The 19911-nt window shown below is 38.7% G+C and overlaps 1 protein-coding gene across 2 annotated transcripts; it reads right to left on the bottom strand.

The window, feature by feature from the left end:
* Nucleotides 1–348: 348 nt before the first annotated feature.
* Nucleotides 349–19911, bottom strand: MSMO1 (methylsterol monooxygenase 1). Of its 2 annotated transcripts, none has more exons than XM_036242016.1 (6): nt 19785–19911; nt 12565–12850; nt 6639–6787; nt 5377–5503; nt 3462–3616; nt 349–1535 (listed from the first exon to the last, which is right to left on the bottom strand). In XM_036242016.1, the coding sequence occupies exons 2-6, from the start codon at nt 12817–12819 to the stop codon at nt 1340–1342; spliced, it is 882 nt and encodes a 293-aa protein (XP_036097909.1). In that variant the 5' UTR covers nt 12820–12850; nt 19785–19911; the 3' UTR covers nt 349–1339. The 2 variants fall into 2 exon arrangements, with proteins under 2 accessions (XP_036097909.1, XP_036097910.1); XM_036242017.1 differs by having other exon boundaries at nt 19813–19908.

Here is a 19911-nt window from a genome sequence, read left to right as displayed (position 1 = left end):
ATAACTATTTTACTTCCTTTTCAAAATATGGGGAAAGGAACTCACCAGATAATGGCTCCAAATTTTAAAATAATTCAGTAAGAACGGTCAACTCTTGATTTTTTAGAAATTAGATATCTGAGATTAAATCAGCCCTGAACAGTTTAGCTCTATTCTTCCATTTATTTTCTAAGTAGAGAAAAGAACTGCTTCAATACCCTCTGGTGAAACAAGTCAATGGAATTTCCCCCAACAGACAGCCTGATACATACAAGTTGAAACTATAAAAAAAGTTTAGTAAATGAAGCACTTACAAAAAATAAAATTATTCCTTTTATTACAAAACTTAATAATTAACAACTTCTGTGCTTTTCCTTATAAGAATAAAATAAGATGTTCAAAACTGGAAACCAAGTAATCAGACAAAAAAACCCACATTTATTTTAATAGCTCAAAGTGCAAATACAAGTCAGTTCACATAGTTTCAAGATACATCTTTAAGTATAATAAAAACCTGATTTTCCAAAATTAAAGGGTAAATAGCAGAAATAAAGCTTTCTTTAAAAAATTCAAGAAACGTGAAGATCTTTAGACTAAAATATTCCACTTACATCAATTCAGAAACACTAATGTACAGATGCCAGCAGTACATCGGAATCCAAAAGGACTACTCAAAGAAAATCACCCCAAACTGGAGCTCAGATAAGACAGAAAATTCTTGATGCTGGCAAGTCCTGGTTTTGCAGCTTCATTCACACATCAATTGATGTCATTCAACCCACGGTATTTTAAAGAAACTCTAAAAAATGTCTAAAGTTCAATATGAGGCCAACATCCACTATTAACAGTTTTTGAAGTGGTCACTATATATTTAAAAGCTTTAAAGAGCAATTTCTACTTTAGGTCTATGGTGTTACTGGGGGCAAAGACACAGATTAATACTTCTTCTGTTACTTAAAAGGGTTATTAATATGGCCTTTAAAACTTCCCTACTTGCCAGGCTGGTGTGGCTCAGTGGTTGAACGTCACCAGTTCGATTCCCGGGCAAGGTACATGCCCAGGTTGTGGGCCAAATCCCCAGTGGGGGCATGCAGGAGGCAGCTGATCAATATTCTCTCTCATCAATGTTTCTCCCTGTCCCTAAAATCAATAAAGAAAAAAAAAATTAAACTTCCCTACTTATTCCTACACATAGAGAACTCGAATGGAAAGCAGACATAGTTCCCACTAGGAAGATAAAAGTTGTTAATTTTTTTTAATCACTCAGCAGCCATAACAGGTTTATTTCTGCTCCCTAGAAGCAATATTAGCTACTAGTTATAATTCGGGAAAATGTGTATCTTCAGGATGGCCTACATATTTATTCAGTCTTTTTCTCACTCTTCTTCATCTTTTTAGTGTAGGCAATAAACTGAGAGTCTGTTCCAAAAATTCGATCCCACCACGTAAACGTTGAAGCATAGTTTCCAATGAAGTTCATGTGGTGAAAGTCATGATGCCGAGAACCAGCATAGAAAGGGATGAAGTTCAAAGGGTTGAGAGGAATATCATAACCACTGCAATAAAAATAACAAAGATTATGAGTGAATAACTCACATTTTCATTGACAATCATATGTTTGTTAACTAATTCAAACAACATTCCACTTTACCTAAGTCACTTTATTTGATATGTTTACAAAAGACAAAAACTTAACAGAAAATGGTGCATATTCTAGAAAACACTTTAAGACATTTTTTAAAACTTAAAAAACTCTATGGAAATTATATATCAGAGGATGAAAGAAAGGGGCTGTAGTAATGAATAAATTTTTCATTAATTCTTTTTATTTTCTGTCTTAGAGGAGGCATTTTCTCACCATAGCCTATAATACCACATATGTCTGAGGGAAAGTTGCATGAAATTATTATCAGGCAGCACAAAGGACAGACCTGAGAACCACTGTGTTGCAACCTCTTTTACTTTAGTCAATGACAAGTTGGAAATAAATGTCCCAGAATTAATGAAAATACAAGTGTGCTTTCGGTAGTTGGAGGAACACGTGGTTTTTAAAAGAATACCATTTAAAGTATCCTTCCTTTTTTCTAATACACATCTAAAATCTGACAGAATTATACCAGTCCGAATCACCCCAATCTCTTCCTCTCTTTATAAGGCTGAGAGGGCCCTGGCCAGTTTGGCTCAGTGTTTAGAGCGTCAGCCTGCGGTCCCCAGAGACCCGGGTTCGGTTCCCGCTAAGGGCATGTACCTCAGTTGCAGTTTATCCCCAGCCCTGGATGGGTTGTGCGGGTGGCAACTACTCGATGTGTCCCTTTCATGTTGGTGTTTCTCTCTCTCTCTCTCCCTCCCTCCCATTCTATCTGAACAAAATATCAAAAAATGTCCTCGGGTGAGGATAAAAAAAAAACTGCTTTTAGAAGGCTGAGAGGGAAGGAGAAAGAAAAGAACAATGAAAGAAATAATGAAAGAGACATCACTTACAATTTATCTACAGAAGAATATTCTCTGCCTAGAATTAGAAGGATTGCTTTCTACTTAAAAATAATTCTTAGAATTTAAGTTTCAGCCTTCATGAGTATAGTAATAAGACCCAGGTCAAAATGTAATGAATACATAATTTTAAAATAATGAAAATGCTGACACTTTATTTTTATTTATTTATTTTTTACAAGGTGCTAAAACTAATACCATTCAATGGGAAAGACAGTCTTTTATTTATTTTTATTATTATTATTTTTTTATCCTCACCTGAGGACATTTTTACATATTTTGTTTGGATGGAGTGGGAGGGAGGGAGAGAGAGAAACATCGACATGAAAGGGACACATCGAGTGGTTGCCACTCGCACGACCCAACCAGGGCCGGGGCAAACTGCAACCGAGGTATGTGTCCTTAGTGGGAACCGAACCCGGGTCTCTCTGGACTGCAGGCCAATGCTCTAACCGCTGAGCCAAACTGGCCAGGGCAACAGGGACCCTTTTAGAGGGCAGTTTTGAAGTACCTATCAAAATTTTATTTCATTTAACCAAAAGACCTTATTCTCCCTGTAAAAATGACAAGTTGCCCTGGCCAGTTTGGCTCAGTAGTCGAGTGTCAGTCTGTGGACCAGTAAGTCATAGGTTTGATTCTGGTCAAGGGCACGTACCTCGGTTGGTCAGGGTCATGCGGGAGGCAACCAGTCAATATATCCCTCTCACGTCGATGTTTCTTTCTCTCTCCCTTTCTCCTACTCTATCTGAAGATAAACAGAAATATGTGATGAGGAGTAAAAAAAAAAAAAAGACAACAGCCATAGACAGGGATATTAGAAACACTGTTTTCTGAACTTTTATCCAATGATTATGCTCTCTTGTTTTCTTAAAAATAACAATATTAACAAGATTAAGTTCTCTTATTATTCTACTTAGATGTAAAGATAATCTATGACCATGAAAATAAAGACATTTTTGATACCTTATGCCGGAACAGAAACTAGTGCTCACCTGTGGACATCAATAGTTTCTAGCAAACGAATGGTCACCCACGCCCAAAGAAGAACTACGTGGTCACATAAAAGCATGATTCCAATGAAAAACCCAGTTCCAAGAATTAGGGTTTCCAGAGGATGTGCATATTCAGCTTCCATTCCAAATGGAGCCTAAAATAAATAGATAAGAATTCCTTAATATATTGAGATGGTTAATTTTATGCATCAACTTGGGTAGGCTATAGTGCCCAGTTGCTTGGGAAATCAATCTGGAGGTTGCTCTGAAGGTATTTTGTAGGTGTGGCTAACATTTAAATCAGACTGAGTAAAGATTAACCTTCATAATGCAGGTAGGCTTCATCCAATCAGCTGAAGGTCTTAAAAGCAAAGACTAAGGTTTCCTGAGGAAGAAGCAGTTCTTAAGACTGAAACAAAGAAGCCCTGCCTGAGTTTCTAGCCTGCTGCCCTGTGGAATTCAGATGCAAGACTAACATCAACTCTACCTCCATTTCCAGCCTGTGGCCTCCCTATAGATTTCAGACTTGACAGACCCCACAATCATATGAACCAATTCTTCCTATTTCTCTGGAGAACCCCAATACATATATTCTAATTGATTTATGAATAGTTTTATAAAATTATATTGTTTCTATACATAATAATACATCTAGCTATATATATGTAAACAATAACAATAATTCTCAAAAAAAAAAAAATTTAGTTCCTACAAAACACCAAAAGGTCTAGTAGGGATGTCCTTAAAATATCTTAATGTCTGCCCAGCTGGTGTGGCTCAGTGGATTGAGCGTCATCCCATAGACTGAGAGGTCCCAGTTCGATTCCAGTCAGGGCACATTCCCGGGTTTCGGGCTCCATCCCCAGTTGGGTGCGTGCAGGAGGCAGCCAATCGGTGTTTCCCTCTTATATCGATGTTTTTCTCTCTCTCCAAAAAATCAATAAAAATATATTAATATATATATATCTTAATGTCTTTGATAATTTTAAGATAAAGACACTCAACAATTGATTTGAACTGTAATTTTGGTTTATGCATCTAAATTTGTTCTGCTAAGAAACGGACGCTTGACTTAGCATACCAATGTACAACATAACCTAACCAATTTGACAAATCTACATCAAAAGCAGTTCCGATAAAAAATCAAAAATCACTGTTTTTAAGACTCAAAAATACAGAGAATAGACTGCTGTTCGCTAAAGGGGATGGGTGTTGGGGAACTGGGTAAAAAAGAATAAGGGATTGAGAAATACAGATGGGTAGTTACAAAACAGTCATGGGAATGTAAAGTAGAGCATAGGGAGTGTAATCAATAATACTGTAATAATGACATATGGTGCCAGGTGGTTACTGGAAATATTAAGGGGAACACTTTGTCAAGTATATGATTGTCTAACCCCTGCTATACTCCTGAAACTAATACAAAATAATACTGAATGTAAACTGTAATAAAAAAAAAAAACTGTTTTAAATCACTTTTAAAAAAAAACTTTTTCAAATCACTTTTTATTTCCACAGAAATATGGTGGAAATACATTAAAACTAAGGTGGAAACTGTTTTAGAAACTTAAAAGATGAAAAGTTTGTTGTTTTGGGGTTCCCACTTAAATAACCCTAAGACAACTATAGCTTCTATCAAACTGCCAGGTAATCAACTGCATCAGGAAAGTGCCCTGGCCACAAAAATGAGTCTCAACTATTTCATGTTTTCCAGTCTCAATTTATCATGAAATTAAGATACTAAAGGAAACTTGTAAAACTGACTATGTGTGTGTAGGTGTGTAAGAAACGTTCTTAATAATCATGCCAAAGGAAAAAGAAATAAACATCACCAATAATTTTTTTAAATGCTGAGATTAAAAATGACACTTTGCCTCTAATAGAAAAAAAAGTACTACATACAATTCTAACATACCTGAAACTCATGATGAACTTTATGAATATATTTATATATTTTCTTGTGGTGTAAGAGCCTATGTAGGAAATAGTGCCAGGTATCCTCAATCACTGCACAACCAAAGCATCTTGCCAGAAGCATATACCTTTAAGATGAAAATACTGTTATGAGTGTGAAGTACAATCTAGACCAGTGGTTCTCAACCTGTGGGTTGCGACCCCTCTGGGGGTTGAACGACCCTTTCACAGGGGTCGCCTAATACCATTGGAAAGCACATATTTCCAATGGCGATTCATAACAGAAGCAAAATTAGTTATGAAGTAGCAATGAAAATAATTTTATGGTTGGGGGTCACCACAACATGAGGAACTATATTAAAGGGTCACAGCATTAGGAAAGTTAAGAACCACTGATCTAGACTTTTACTTGCGATCAATGCTTGAGACATTACATAAAACCAAATACCTCTTACCAACTTGACCTAATTAGATATATTGATCAATACATTCTCAAAACTGCTGGATACAAGGTGGCTATTTTATACTACTCTCAACAAGAGTTGAACAGATTGACCACCATATCAATTCTAACTCATTAAAAAAAATAAATCACAGGTATAAAATCAGTTAAGAAACAAAATTCAAAACCTCTAGGAAAAGAGCAATATTGATGAAAAACTTATATTAATATTAATAATAGTAACATCATCACTTTCTTCCCACCAAAGAGAAAAACATAATTGCAATGAACAAAAATATTTTGTATATAGATATATTTTGTATATAAACAAACACATATACAGAAACCCTTTTACGTGTTAAATATACATTATATAGAAAAGTACATATCTGTACATTGGTATATTTGTATTCAGTTATGTCAGGAACATATGGTTGAATACAAATATTACTGGAACACAAATACCTGTGCTCAGATATTACATATTTGTGTTTACACAGACATAATTTTTATAAACCTCAAACTATTCTCAATATTTTCATTCATTTTAGACTTAAAATGTAATATTTTTTTCTTCGTATAAGCACCTTCCAATAAAGTATTACACTAAAACACTAGAAAGATCTAAAAATGGGAACTTTTTAAGTTTCTACTATGATTTATTTTTCTACATTTTATTTACTTCCAAAGTTTAAAACAAACAAACAATAACCAAGTAAAGAAAAAGAGAAACATTAAGGGTATTTTCATTGGACAGCAAACCATGACTGAGTACAAAATTCAAATCTTTATTTATTAATGATTTGTTTATAGCTACATACCATCTTGGCATTGTTTCCCATCCATAAGGAATATTGAAATATTCTGTAAAATAATAAGTTCCACAAATCAAAGGAAGCTGGATACAAAAGTGATTAAAGAGAAGTACTTTAAAGCATTTCCATTGGTTTTCCCATGTTTCTGGTTTATCCTATGGAAAAAAAAACCACACAGTATTTAGTATGAGTCTCTGTTAATCAGTAGGTTAGCCTGGTATCCAGAATAAATTCCTAATTTTTTCTCTAATGTTTAATGAGACCTGAATTCTATGTTACTTAATTAATTCTGTTTTGTGAATTTTCTATTAGTTACTACATTACAGTAAGTAAAACCTAGGAATCACAACATCCTTCCCTCTAAATTCTTGACAACCAGCATCACCAATTTAGATGAAAAATGTTAATAGACAAATCCAGGAATAACAAACATAAGATCTCAAACAAAAGAAGCACCACAGAATGAATAGCTCTCCAGTCTTTGCTGCCAACAGATCATTCACTTCTTTTATCAGGAATGTCAGAGAAGAAACATGTTATGTGAAGATTATGGTTGGGTCTCCCAACTATTGAAGTGGTTGTATCAGTAGTATTGAAAGCCTTTATTACACAGGTAAGTTAATGCTTCCAGACATATGGCAGTATTCATTCCCAGAAACCAGTGCATTTTTGTTCATATATAGTAACAGAATTATACATTTCTTGAGCTGGAAGAACTTCAGAGATGTGTCCAGTGGTTTCCAAAGAATGGAGAGCAACCACCCACAGATGTTCAAAGATTAAAGTAAAAATGAGCAAAGTGAGATCAATGTAGTAAAATGTTCATTTAAATCTCATCAGGATACCTACTAGCCTAGCAAGCCATATTTTAAAAACACGCAATTTATTCAATTTAAAGGGCTATACTTACAAAGAAAAAATTGTTTTTGGTTTTATAAAAAGATGAGGATAATAAATAGTTATTGCTTTCTTTTAAATGTCCTTACTTAAAAATTCAGAAATCTGCCAATGAAATTTTTAAAATCTGAACCACAATATCTCAAGTATAGGAACTACTGCTCAGCAGAAGCCCAAAGAGGTCCACTGTCTTGAGCAGGATGACACAGGCAATTATTAGCAGAACTGGGACCAACTAAACCTAGGTTTCCAGTTATCGTCCCCGATCACCCCCTGCCCCAAAAGGGGGAAAAGCATTAAACCGAGAATCAATCCAGAGAGCTGGGTGGTCTCTACTCTCAGGGCCACACTAAACAGCTCCATGATATAAATCAGTTTTTTCAACAATAAAATGAGGAAATTAGATTTGGATCATTTATAATTGTTTTTCTGTTTCTATTCTGAGCGTTATCACCATACTCCTCCAAACCTCCAGTCTGTGATTGGGGACAAAATAAATGGAAGACTCTAGCTTGAGCCAGCACTGGCACTGTTTCCCATAGAAACTATGTTTATCAGACTTTTAATATCCCGGCTAGAATCTGATACCTATGTAGTATAGAAAATAGCACAAAAATTAATCAACTATAATAAAATCACACACCATACTTTTAAAAGTGTACACAAATTAAAGATAGTTAACAATAAAAAACTCACACCTACTGGAATATCAGTTTACTATATTTTCCTTTATATATAACTATATTCTAATATAAAGGAATACCATTAGGCCATGGACTTCAGAAAGAATGTTTTTAGTATATATATCCTTGAGGAAAATTCCTAGAGAATTATTAAAATATGTGACTTTGTAAAAAGAAATAGCTCCTACAAGGTCTACTTTATTACTTCCTCATTCCTGTAAAATGTCCCTAATACTGCTGTACTGCCTGTCCTCTTTGACAGAAGAAAGTCTTTAGTGCTCTCTCACCACCAACAGCAACTTCTTCCTATACCTTCAATGTTTCAGAGTACCTGCCTTCAAAATTCATAAACCTGTAGTTAACTTGCAGTGCTAATTTTTTTACTTGTTTTTAAATCCTGGTATATTGTGAAAACGTGTACTAATTTATCATCAAAATGTATTTTAGTATCAAAACAGTCAAAGCAAAACCTTTACGCCTTGAGGCCACAAGACCCAGCCTTTTAATCTCTGCTTATAAATAATTCCAGTAATCAACTAGATTACTGCTTGTCCTCTCTTTGGCCATACTTTATTTTCAAGCCAACCATAAAACAATGACTGTAAAAGGTTTTCTTCTCTTTGGAAAAGTTAACACCTCTGACCAATGATTCAACTACAGAGGACAGAGGACGAAGATATTTTGGCCTGGCCAGCCATACAGTGAAAGTCAGCCATATAAGCAAAGCAATGGGTGACACAGGGCAGCTTGAATCACCCCAAACATGTTAGAACTTAGATATCCACTGAATTCTTCCATTTAAGGCAGCACCTTTTATAAAAAGCATTTTGGAATTTCTGTGTCCTCAATTTGGGTAACAGGATACTCTCCTTTGGGCCACATCCCTTTCTATTCCCTCCTCCTTTTCCCTTTGTTCTTTCCTTTGGCTTGGAGTCCACAGCACCTGACCCCCTGCAGTATCCCCAGAGAAGATCAATATCAGTACTGGCTTAAATACTGGGAGAGGCGATGAAGCTAAGAGACTGTGAGAGAGAATGTGTGCACTAACTGCCACCCAATGTAGACTCAGTGAGTGCAAATCAGTCTCCATAGATAAACACTCTCAAGACACCTACTTTCTACCAAGGTGGTGCATGCTCTTAAGCTTAGTTTGGCATGACATTTTTATTTTTGTTTTATGAGAGGGAGAAATATCCATTGGCTGTTCCACTTATTTATGCATTCATTGGTAACTTCTTTTTTTAAAAATTATTTTTCTTTAATCTTTATTGTTCAATGTATTACAGATGTTCCTCATTTTTTCCCCATTGACCCCCTCCTCTCCACTCCCACTCCCCCTTGCCTTTTCACACACTGCTGTCTGTGTCCATTGGTTATGCATATAAATTCTTTGGTTTATTTCTTCCCACCCCCAACCTCTTCTCTTTGAGGTTTATTAGTATAGCAACCAATTTGTACTTCTTAATCCCTTCACCTTTTCAACCCATTGCCTCAACCCCCGTCCCACCTGGCAACCAATAAATGTTCTCTGTATCTATGAGAATGTTTATGTTCTGATTGTTCATTTTGTTTGTAGATTCAATTGTCGATAGATATGTATTCGTTGCCTTTTTGTTTGTTCATATTTTTTCTTTTTCTTAAAAAAACCCTTCAACATTTCATATAATAATGGTTTGGTGGTGATGAACTCCTTTAGCTATTCCTTGTCTGGGAAACTCTTTCTATGGCCATCGATTCCAAATGACAGCTTTGCAGGATAGAGTAATCTTGGTTGTAGGTTCTTGCTTTTCATCACTCTGAGTATTTCTTGTCACTCCCTTCTGGCCTGCACAGTTTCTTTTGAGAAATCAGCTGACAGTCTAATGAGAACTCCCTTGTAGGTAACCAACTGCCTTTCTCTTGCTGCTTTTAAGATTCTCTCTTTGTCTTGAACCTTTTGCATTTTGATGATGATGTGTCTTGGTGTGGGCCTCTTGGGATTCATCTTGTTTGGGACTCTCTGTGCTTCCTGGACTTGTATGTCTGTTTCCTTCACCAAGTTAGGAAAGTTTCTGCCATTATTGCTTCAAATAGGTTTTCGATTTCTTGTTCTCTCTCTTCTCCTTCTGGCACCCCCAAGATGCGAATGTTGGCACGCTTGAAGTTGTCCCAGAGGCACCTTACACTCTCCTCATTTTTTGGATTCTTTTTCTTTTTGCTGTTCTGATTGGGCATTTTTTGCTTCCTTATATTCCAAATCGATGGTTTGCTTCTTGGCTTTACCTACTCTACTACTGAATCTATGTAAATTATTCTTTACTTCAGCTAGTGCCTCCTTCATTTCTGACTGGTCCTTTTTTATGCTCTTGAGGCCCTCACTAAGTTCACTGAGGTTCTCACTAAGTTCATTGAGCATCCTTATAAGCAGTATTTTGAACTCAGCATCTGTTAGGTTGCTTATCTCCATTTCCTGGAGATATTTTCTGTTCTTTCATTTGGGACCTGTTTGTCTCCTCATTATGGATGCCTCCCTGTGTTTGTTTCTATGTATTACTTAACAAGAGGTATGGGGCTAGCTGAGACCAGATGCTGCTTGTTTGAAAGAATTTAGGAAAACTTGAAGCAGGATCCAAGACAGGCCAATCCTATGGTTAAGCAACTGGCAACAGCTTGGGTGGCCCTGAAAGTTGGGTGGGGCGGGGCCTCAGGAAATCACCAGGGCAGGGCAACCAGTATGAGCCAGGTTGCTGGAGTCCCAGATATGGCTTCTGTCTGCCGCCCACAGGAAGAGCTCACAAAACAAAGGCCTCTGACAGCACGTTTGTCCCGGAAAAGCCCCCTCTCCAGAGCCAAACAGCTCAGTTCTTCCCTGTATGTCTCTGGCGCCCCTCTAGCTGTCTCCCCTCCAAGCTTAGAAGGAGTGAGTACGATAAGTCCGTGCGCGGGCCCTTTAAAAGGCTGCCTGGGGCTCCAGCTGCCTCAGCGTCCCTGAGCCTTAGTTCCTGCTGGTTTTTCCAGCCAGAAGTTATGGGGGCTTCTCTTCTTGGCATTGGCACCCTGAACAGGGCGCCTGGTGTGGTATGGGGACCTCTCAGTCCTCAGGGAGGACCTTCCCAGCCGAGGTGTCCTCCTGATTTTTATTCACCACACGTGGGTGTGGGACCAGCCCCTCCGCCTCCGCCCCTCCTACCAGTCTTGATGTGATTGCTTCTTTAATTCTGTAGTTGTAGGACTTCCATCAGTATGACTTCAGGCGGTTCTGAATGATGGTTGTTCTGTAGTTTAGTTGTAACTTTGAAGTGGTTGTGGGAGGATGCAATACCGCATTTACCTACCCGCCATCTTGACTCGATGTACAATGGTAACTTCTCGTACGTGCTCTGACCAGAGATCAAACCCACAACTTTGGCATTATTGGCATGACACTCTAACCAACTGAATTACCTGGCCAGGGCCTGGCATGACTTTTAAGAAAAATAAACACTAAGCATTAGAAACTATCATGGGTTCACCAAGTGCTGATAAATCCACTCTCTCAAATAAACTAGTCCAGTTCTTTCCTGAGTAACTCATGAGTAGACATCATCATTTTCCCTACGTGCAGATATCAACACCTTATGCACAGTGGGCTCTCAAAAAACAGTGTATTGACAGAAACACCTAGATATGAAGAGCATCATCACCTCCTTATTTGGAATGACATGAATGCTGCAAACTACCACCTTATATTTAGAGGAAAAACACAATTTGAATAGTCCTGCTCCAGATCTTAGAATATTAACATATACTTAGGGACTGAAATATCAGGAGCTAGAGTGAACTACAAAAATAATACCCACAAATCCCCATAACTTTCCAGCTAGTTTAAAAATTAAATTTGTAAATCCAAATTAGAGAAACAGCACATCTACTTAAAGCACAACTTAACAAATTAATCTGGAAACATTATCAATGATGATCTAAGGCTGTGTTGTCCATTGTGGTAGCAACCAGCAACAGGTGACTACTGAACACTTTAAATATGGCTAATCTAAATTGAGATAGACTAAAATTAGTGTAAAACACATACTTAATTTTAAAGACTTGCGATGAGAATAACATAAAATACCTCATTAAGTACTTTTAAATTCTAATTACTTATTGAAATAGTAATGGTTTAGATTTAATGTGTTAAGTAAAATATATTTTAAAATTAATTTTCCTATTTGTTTTTACCTTTTTATGGATTCTACTAGAAAATTTAAAATTACATATGTGGCTTAATTATATTTCTACTGACAGCCCTGATCTAGAGTCTCTCAAAACAAAGTTACATTACTTGAACAATATTCAACACTAATGACAATATTCCACTGCATGTCCATCATACTCACCTTTTGAATTTTGTACTTTTTCATGTAAGGTATAAATTGAAACAAAAACCCAGGTAAACAGAACAAGAAATAAATTGTCTCGTGAACTATTAGGGATCCCCATGTTGCAATCTGGAACTTTGTATAATTGTCCAACATATACGTCCAAGCATTCTTAAATGATTCTTGCAGAGGATTCTCAGGTAAAAGTGAATCCACATACTCCACAGCCAAGTATGCTGAATTAAAGATGCTGACACTTTCATTTGTTGCCATTTTCCAAGTCTCTGCACACAGCTTTATAATTCTGTAAATATAAATAAATACATAAATAAGCAAGAAGCAAGCTAAACAGGAAATTCTAACAGTTTTAAAAATGCATCTTCGATAATTTTAAAAGTAACAATTACTAAAGCAACACCAATTTCTCAAGTCCTAAACATGGAGTTAAAAAAAAAGTTCATTGGACATCATCATCACCTCCATTTGTAGATAATGATTTAAAAGCCACATGTTGACTTCCAGTCAGGATGGCGGGTAGGTAAACGCAGTATCGCGTCCTCCCACAACCACATAAAAGTTACAACTAAACTACAGAACAACCATTATTCAAAACCGCCTGAAATCAAGCTGAATGGAAGTCCTACAACTACGGAATTAAAGCACCAGCCACATCCAGACTGGTAGGAGGGGCGGAGGCGGAGGGGCTGGTCCCACACCCACGTGTGGCGGATAAAAATCAGGAGGATACCTCGGCTGGGAAGGTCCTTCCTGAGGACTGAGGGGTCCCTATCCCACACCAGGCACCCTGCTCAGGCATCCAGTGCCAGGAAGAGAGTCCCCATAACTTCTGGCTGGAAAAACCAGCGGGAACTGAGGCTCAGGGAAGCTGAAGCGGCTGGAGCCCCAGGCAGCTCCTTAAAGGGCCCGCGCACGGACTTATCGGACTCTCTCCCTCTAAGCTCGGAGGGGAGGCAGCTCGAGGGTCGCCAGAGACACACAGGGAAGAACTGAGCTGTTTGGCATTGGAGCGAGGGCTGGAGAGGGGGCTTTCTCCGGGACAAACATGCTGTCAGAGGCCTTTATTCCTTTGGTGAGCCCTGCCCTGGGGCGGCAGACAGCCACCATATCTGGGACTCCAGCAACCTAGCTCACACTGGTCGCCCTGCCCTGGTGATTCCCTGCGGTCCCGCCCCACCCCACCCAACCCAACTTTCAGGCCCACCCAAGCTGTTGCCACTTGCTTAACCATAGGATTGGCCTGTCTTGGATCCTGCTTCAGGTTTTTCCTAAATTCTTTCAAACGAGCAGCATCTGGTCTCAGCTAGCCCCATACCTCTCATTAAGTAATACACAGAAACAAACGCAGGGAGGCAGCCAAAATAAGGAGACAAAGAAACAGGTCCCAAATGAAAGAACAGAACAAAACCCTAGGAAAAGAACTAAGCGAAATGGAGATAAGCAACCTAACAGATGCCGAGTTCAAAATACTGCTTATAAGGATGCTCAATGAACTTAGTGAGAACCTCAGTGAACTTAGTGAGGGCCTCAAGAGCATAAAAAAGGACCAGTCAGAAATCATGGACACACAGTCAGAGATGAAGGAGGCATTAACTGAAATAAAGAATAATTTACACAGCTTCAATAATAGAGTACGTAAATCCAAGGAGCAAACCATCGATTTGGAATATGAGGAAGCAAAAAATGCCCAATCAGAACAGCAAAAAGAAAAAAGAATCCACAAAAATGAGCATAGTGTAAGGAACCTTTGGGACAACTTCAAGCGTGCCAACATTCGCTTCTTGGGGGTGCCAGAAGGAGAAGAGAGAGAACAAGAAATCGAAAACCTATTTGAAGCAATAATGGCAGAAAACTTTCCTAACTTGGTGAAGGAAACAGACATACAAGTCCAGGAAGCACAGAGAGTCCCAAACAAGATGAATCCCAAGAGGCCCACACCAAGACACATCATCATCAAAATGCAAAAGGTTCAAGACAAAGAGAGAATCTTAAAAGCAGCAAGAGAAAGGCAGTTGGTTACCTACGAGGGAGTTCCCATAAGGCTGTCAGCTGATTTCTCAAAAGAAACTGTGCAGGCCAGAAGGGAGTGGCAAGAAATATTCAGAGTGATGAAAAGCAAGTACCTACAACCAAGATTACTCTATCCTGCAAAGCTGTCATTTGGAATCGATGGCCATATAAAGACTTTCCCAGACAAGAAAAAGTTAAAGGAGTTCATCACCACCAAACAGTTATTATATGAAATGATGAAGGGTCTTTTTGAAGAAAAAGATAAAATATATGAACAAGCAAAATGGCAATGAATACATATCTATCAACAATGGAATCTACAAACAAAATGAACAATCAGAACAGAAACATTCTCATAGATACAGAGAACATTTTGTTGGTTGCCAGTTGGGAGGGGGTTGGGGGAATGGGTGAAAAAGGTGAAGAGATTAAGAAGTACAAATTCATTGCTAGACTGACAAACCTCAAAGGGAAAGGGGTTGGGGGGGGTGGAAAGAAATAAACCAAAGAATTTATATGCATAACCAATGGACACAGACAATAGTGTGGGAAAAGGCGGGAGGGGGGCGGGAGTGGGGAGGAGGGGGTCGATGGGGGAAAAATGTGGAACATCTGTAACACATTTTACATTCAACAATAAAGATTTTAAAAAAATAAATAAAAATTAAAAAAAAAAAAAAAGCCACATGTTGCTCTGGCTGATATGGACCAGTTGGTTGAGGGTCATCTCATGTACAAAAGGTCACTGGTTCAGCCTATGGGTTTGGTCCCCCAGGGTATGTATGGGAGGCAACTGATCGATGTTTCTCTTAGAACATCAAGGTTTCTCTTTCTCCTTTCCTCTCCTGTAACATCAATAAAAACATTTAAAAAATTTTAAAAATTATAAATGAAAAGCCACATGTTAACTTTCAGGAGCAGGATCAAAGAGAATATCAGTGGGTAACGAATTTCAAGGTATCATTATAGAAACTTTTCATGAGATCAATAACACATCTGACAAAGTTGAACCAACACCAGCTACTAACTGTGTGACTTTGAGCAAGTTATGTAACTTCTCTGAACCTTAGTTTTGTCATCTGCAAAATATAAAGTTACTAAAGAGTGGGAATCTTTTCCCAATGTCAAATCACCATTATGTACACTTTGAATGTCTTATAATTTGCCCTGGTCTGTGTGGGTCAGTGGTTAGAGCATCAGCCCAAGCACCAAAACCATCAATGTGTCTCTAACACTCTAACATCCATGTTTCTGTCTCTCCCTCCCCAATACCCTGGTTCCCTCCCTTCCATGTTCTCTAAAAATCAATAGAAAAAAATATTTTCGGGTGAGGATTTATTTTAATTATTTTTTTCTTTATTGATTTTAGTGAGAGGAAGGGAGAAGAAGAGAGAAAGAAACATCAATGAGAGAGAACGATTGGCTGCCTCCTGCATGTTCCCCACTGGGGATTGGGCCCACAACCTGGGCATTTGGGTGAGGATTTAAACAAACAAACAAATAAATATCTTATAATTTTATATATCAATTACACCTCAGTAAACTGAAAAAGAAAAAAAAGAGTAACAATAGTTCTTACAGTGAGTCCAAGAAAGAATGCATGTGAAGCACTTAGTACAGGACCTGACATACAGTAATTCAATTTACCCAAGCCTCCTGAAAGAGTTTTCTATACAGGCTGTTTTCCTTTTCCCGTTTCCCATTTATTCTCCAGCAACTACAAACCACTTTCTATTCTCATCACTATACTGACCTTACTCTTACTAACATCACTAAAGATATCCTAGCTGCCAAATCCAACAAACATTCTGTTGAGTTTATTTTATTTAACCAAGCTGGAAGAGTTGATACTTCTCTCCTTGAAATACTTTCCTTCCTTGCTTCTTGGAAGTCCCATGTATTCACTCTGACTTAATTTGCGCTACCAGATGCAACCACTGGGCTAGCGTCTGCCTTCACCCCGATCACAAAACATAAAATCTAGTGAGGAATACAAGAAAGTAACCAGACTAGCATACAAGTATGTGATAAGGACAATAAAGGGTTGGAAACACAGAGTGCTATGATATGAGAACACAGAGGACCAGAAAAGGTTTAGACTCAACCAGAACAGGAGAAAGAATACAGCACTTTCTGATTTAGTGTATCTGTGGTACAACTTCTGAGAAAGGAAGACTTCACAATTGAAGGTGGAAAGTTTTCCAGTGATGTTTTCCTTACTCCTTTCTAGTAGTACTCTGGCAATTCCAGATTACCTTGGGTGTTCTCAACTATTTCCTGTTTTTAAAATCTGTTAATATCCAAGCAATCTATAGATTCAATGCAATCCCCATCAAAATACCAACAACATCCTTCACAAAACTAGAACAAATACTTCAAAATTTCATATGGAACCAAAAAAAGACCTCAAATAGCCACAGCAATCTTGAAAAAGAACAAAGTTGGAGGGATTACATTACCAGATTTCAGGTTATACTACAAAGCCACTGTAATCAAAACAGCCTGATACTGGCACAAGAACAGGCATATAGATCAGTGGAACAGAACAGAGAACCCAGAAATGAACCCAAGGCAATATGCCCAATTAATGTTTCACAAAGGGGGCAAGAGCATACAGTGTAGTCAAGACAGCCTCTTTAATAAATGGTGTTGGGACCCCATTTATTGGACAGCTACGTGCCAAAAAATGAAACTAGATATCAACTTACACCATCAACTCAAGAATAAACTCAGAATGAATAAAAGACTTAAATGTGACTCATGAATATATAAAAATCCTAGAAGAAACTGTAGGCAACAAAATTTCGGACATCATATGCAGCAGAATTTTCACTGATACATCACCTAAGGCAACAGAAACAAAGGAGAAAATGAACACATGGGACTACATCAAACTAAAAACCTTCTGCACAGCAAAAGAAACAAGCATCAAAAGGGAAAGGGAACCCACTATATGGGAGAGCATAATTGCCAATGATATATCAGATAAGCGGTTAATTTCCAATATATAGAGAGTGCTCATACAACTCACCAAAAGAAAGACAAAGAACCCAATTAAAAAATGGGCAGAGGAACTAAATAGACACCTCTCCAAATAGGACATACAAATGGCTAAGAGATATATGAAGAAATGCTCAACATCACTAATCATCAGAGAGATGCAAATTAAAACAACAATGAGGTATCACCTCACACCTGTCAGAATGGCCGCCATCAACAAATCATCAAACAACAAGTGTTGGCGAGGGTGTGGAGAAAAGGGGACTCTAGTACACTGCTGGTGGGAATGCAGACTGGTGCAGCCACTATGGAAAACAATATGGTGTTACCTCAAAAAATTAAAAATTGAATTGCCATGTGACCCTGTGATCCCACTTCTAGGAATATACCCTAAGAAGCCTGAAACACCAATCAGAAAGAATATATGTACCCCCATTTCGTAACAGCACTATTTACAATAGCTAAGGTCTGGAAACAGCCCAAATGTGCATCAGTAGACAAATGGATAAAAAAGCTGTAGTACATATACACAATGAAGTACTATGCAGCTGTAAAAAAAAGAAAGATCTCTTATCCTTTGAAAGTACATGGAGGGACCTGGAAAGTATCATCCTAAGTGAAACAAGCCAAACAGAGAAAGACAAGTTTCATATGATCTCACTTATTTGTGGAATATAATGAACATAACAGTCTGAGGAATGGGGTAGTCCCAGAGACGTGGAAGTGGGGTACGGACTGACAATCCTCAGAAGAGGGAGTGGTGGGGGAGAGAGAAACCACAGAACTTATATGCATGTATGCATGAACAATGGACATGGACAACAAAGCTGGGAACAAAGCTGGGGACGGGGGGGGGGATCAGTGGGGGGAAAAGGAGAAACATCTGTAACAAAAATAAATTAATTAATTAAAAAAAAAAAAAAAGAAAATTTGTTAATATCCAAAATCTCCACTTCCAGCCCTCTCCCCCTAAAATTCAGGTCCTAATTATCCAAAAATTTACTGGCTAGCTCCAGTTGGACAGTTCAGAGGCACATAAAACTCAACATATCCTAAAGTTCAGCAACTACCCCTCACAGCCCTGCCCAAATATACCCTACCTCCTTTAACACCTAGTTTTTGAATTGTACATTCACCTATTTGGTCATCTCAGACAGAATGTTCTAAGTCTCTCCCATCTCTGCTAACAAGGTAAAGTCCACTCAATATAGAGATACCTGGTTTAACTAACATTCAGGAGTTTACTCTCCATATACAAGAGGAAAATGGGCAAATTGCTGTCAACTGAACAAAAGCAAAAAAAATAGAAAATAAAAAGGAAAGGGGAGAGGTCGTAGTGACTTTTCTTTTTCTTTTGTTCTCCTTGGACAACCTGATTGACTGAAAACCTGCTCTGCAACAGGTTGACTAGGCCCTCAGAAAAAAGAAATTTAGTTATTTGTGGGTTCTTTGAGAAACCTTGAAGTTTAGCTGTCTCAGTACTGTCAGCCGATGTCGAACCCTTTACCTTGGTTAAGCCCAGATCATCTGGACTTGCCACGCCTCGAGCTTGCCCTTTTAAACCCGCCGTCTAGGGCACAATGACAGGAGATATCTAAACAGTAGAGTTCACCCTCTTAAAACCCTTAAAGTTCAAGAAAGTGCCTCCCCTATATAGAAAGACCAAGGCCTTCGGCTATGCCAAAATAAAAAAGGCCCTGCCGGGAGTCTCCACTCTTTACCTCTCATCCTCTCCATCCTCCACTTCAAACTCATAAAATACCTGACTTCTCATTGTTCCTGTGCTCAACCTCTCTACGTCCACGGAAATATCCTGTTTCCAGTGATGTCCTCCTATGCAACTCCTATGCATCCATCAGTAACCTTCGCTTAGACGCCCCTTCCACCCCCACTATCCCCATCGCACATACACCACAGATCTAATCTCCCCGGCAATGCTTCTGTTTTGTAAAACTTCCACCCTGTGCTGTAACTATCGGCCCTATTGTCTAAGATGTCCGGTCTCCAGATGGCTGTAAACTCTTCAAGAGCAAGAAAGAAGTCCCGGCCCAGCTCGATCACTGAAGTTTCACACCATTTTCCTCCCGCCCCTCGCCGCCCTCCCGCTGGGTAAGGATGCCCCATCGGCCCTGAGCGCGCATGCCCCCAGCCTCGCTCGCCTCAGTCCCGCGGAGCACGAGGCCCGAGCCCACAAGCTCCGGCTCCCTCACCTCCGAGCCGCTCCTCCGGTCCGCTCACCTGGACGCCCGCACGAAGACTGCCGCTCGCGTCACCCAAACCCTGCCAGGTGCCGCGCCCCAGGAGCCCGCCTCTCCGGGCTGGGAAGTTGTGAAGCCG

Source organism: Molossus molossus, unplaced genomic scaffold (assembly GCF_014108415.1).
Source record: "Molossus molossus isolate mMolMol1 unplaced genomic scaffold, mMolMol1.p scaffold_m16_p_4, whole genome shotgun sequence".
Lineage (NCBI taxonomy): Eukaryota > Metazoa > Chordata > Mammalia > Chiroptera > Molossidae > Molossus > Molossus molossus.
The sequence above is the reverse complement of the archived record's forward strand: the minus strand, read 5'-3'. Positions and strand labels throughout refer to the sequence as shown.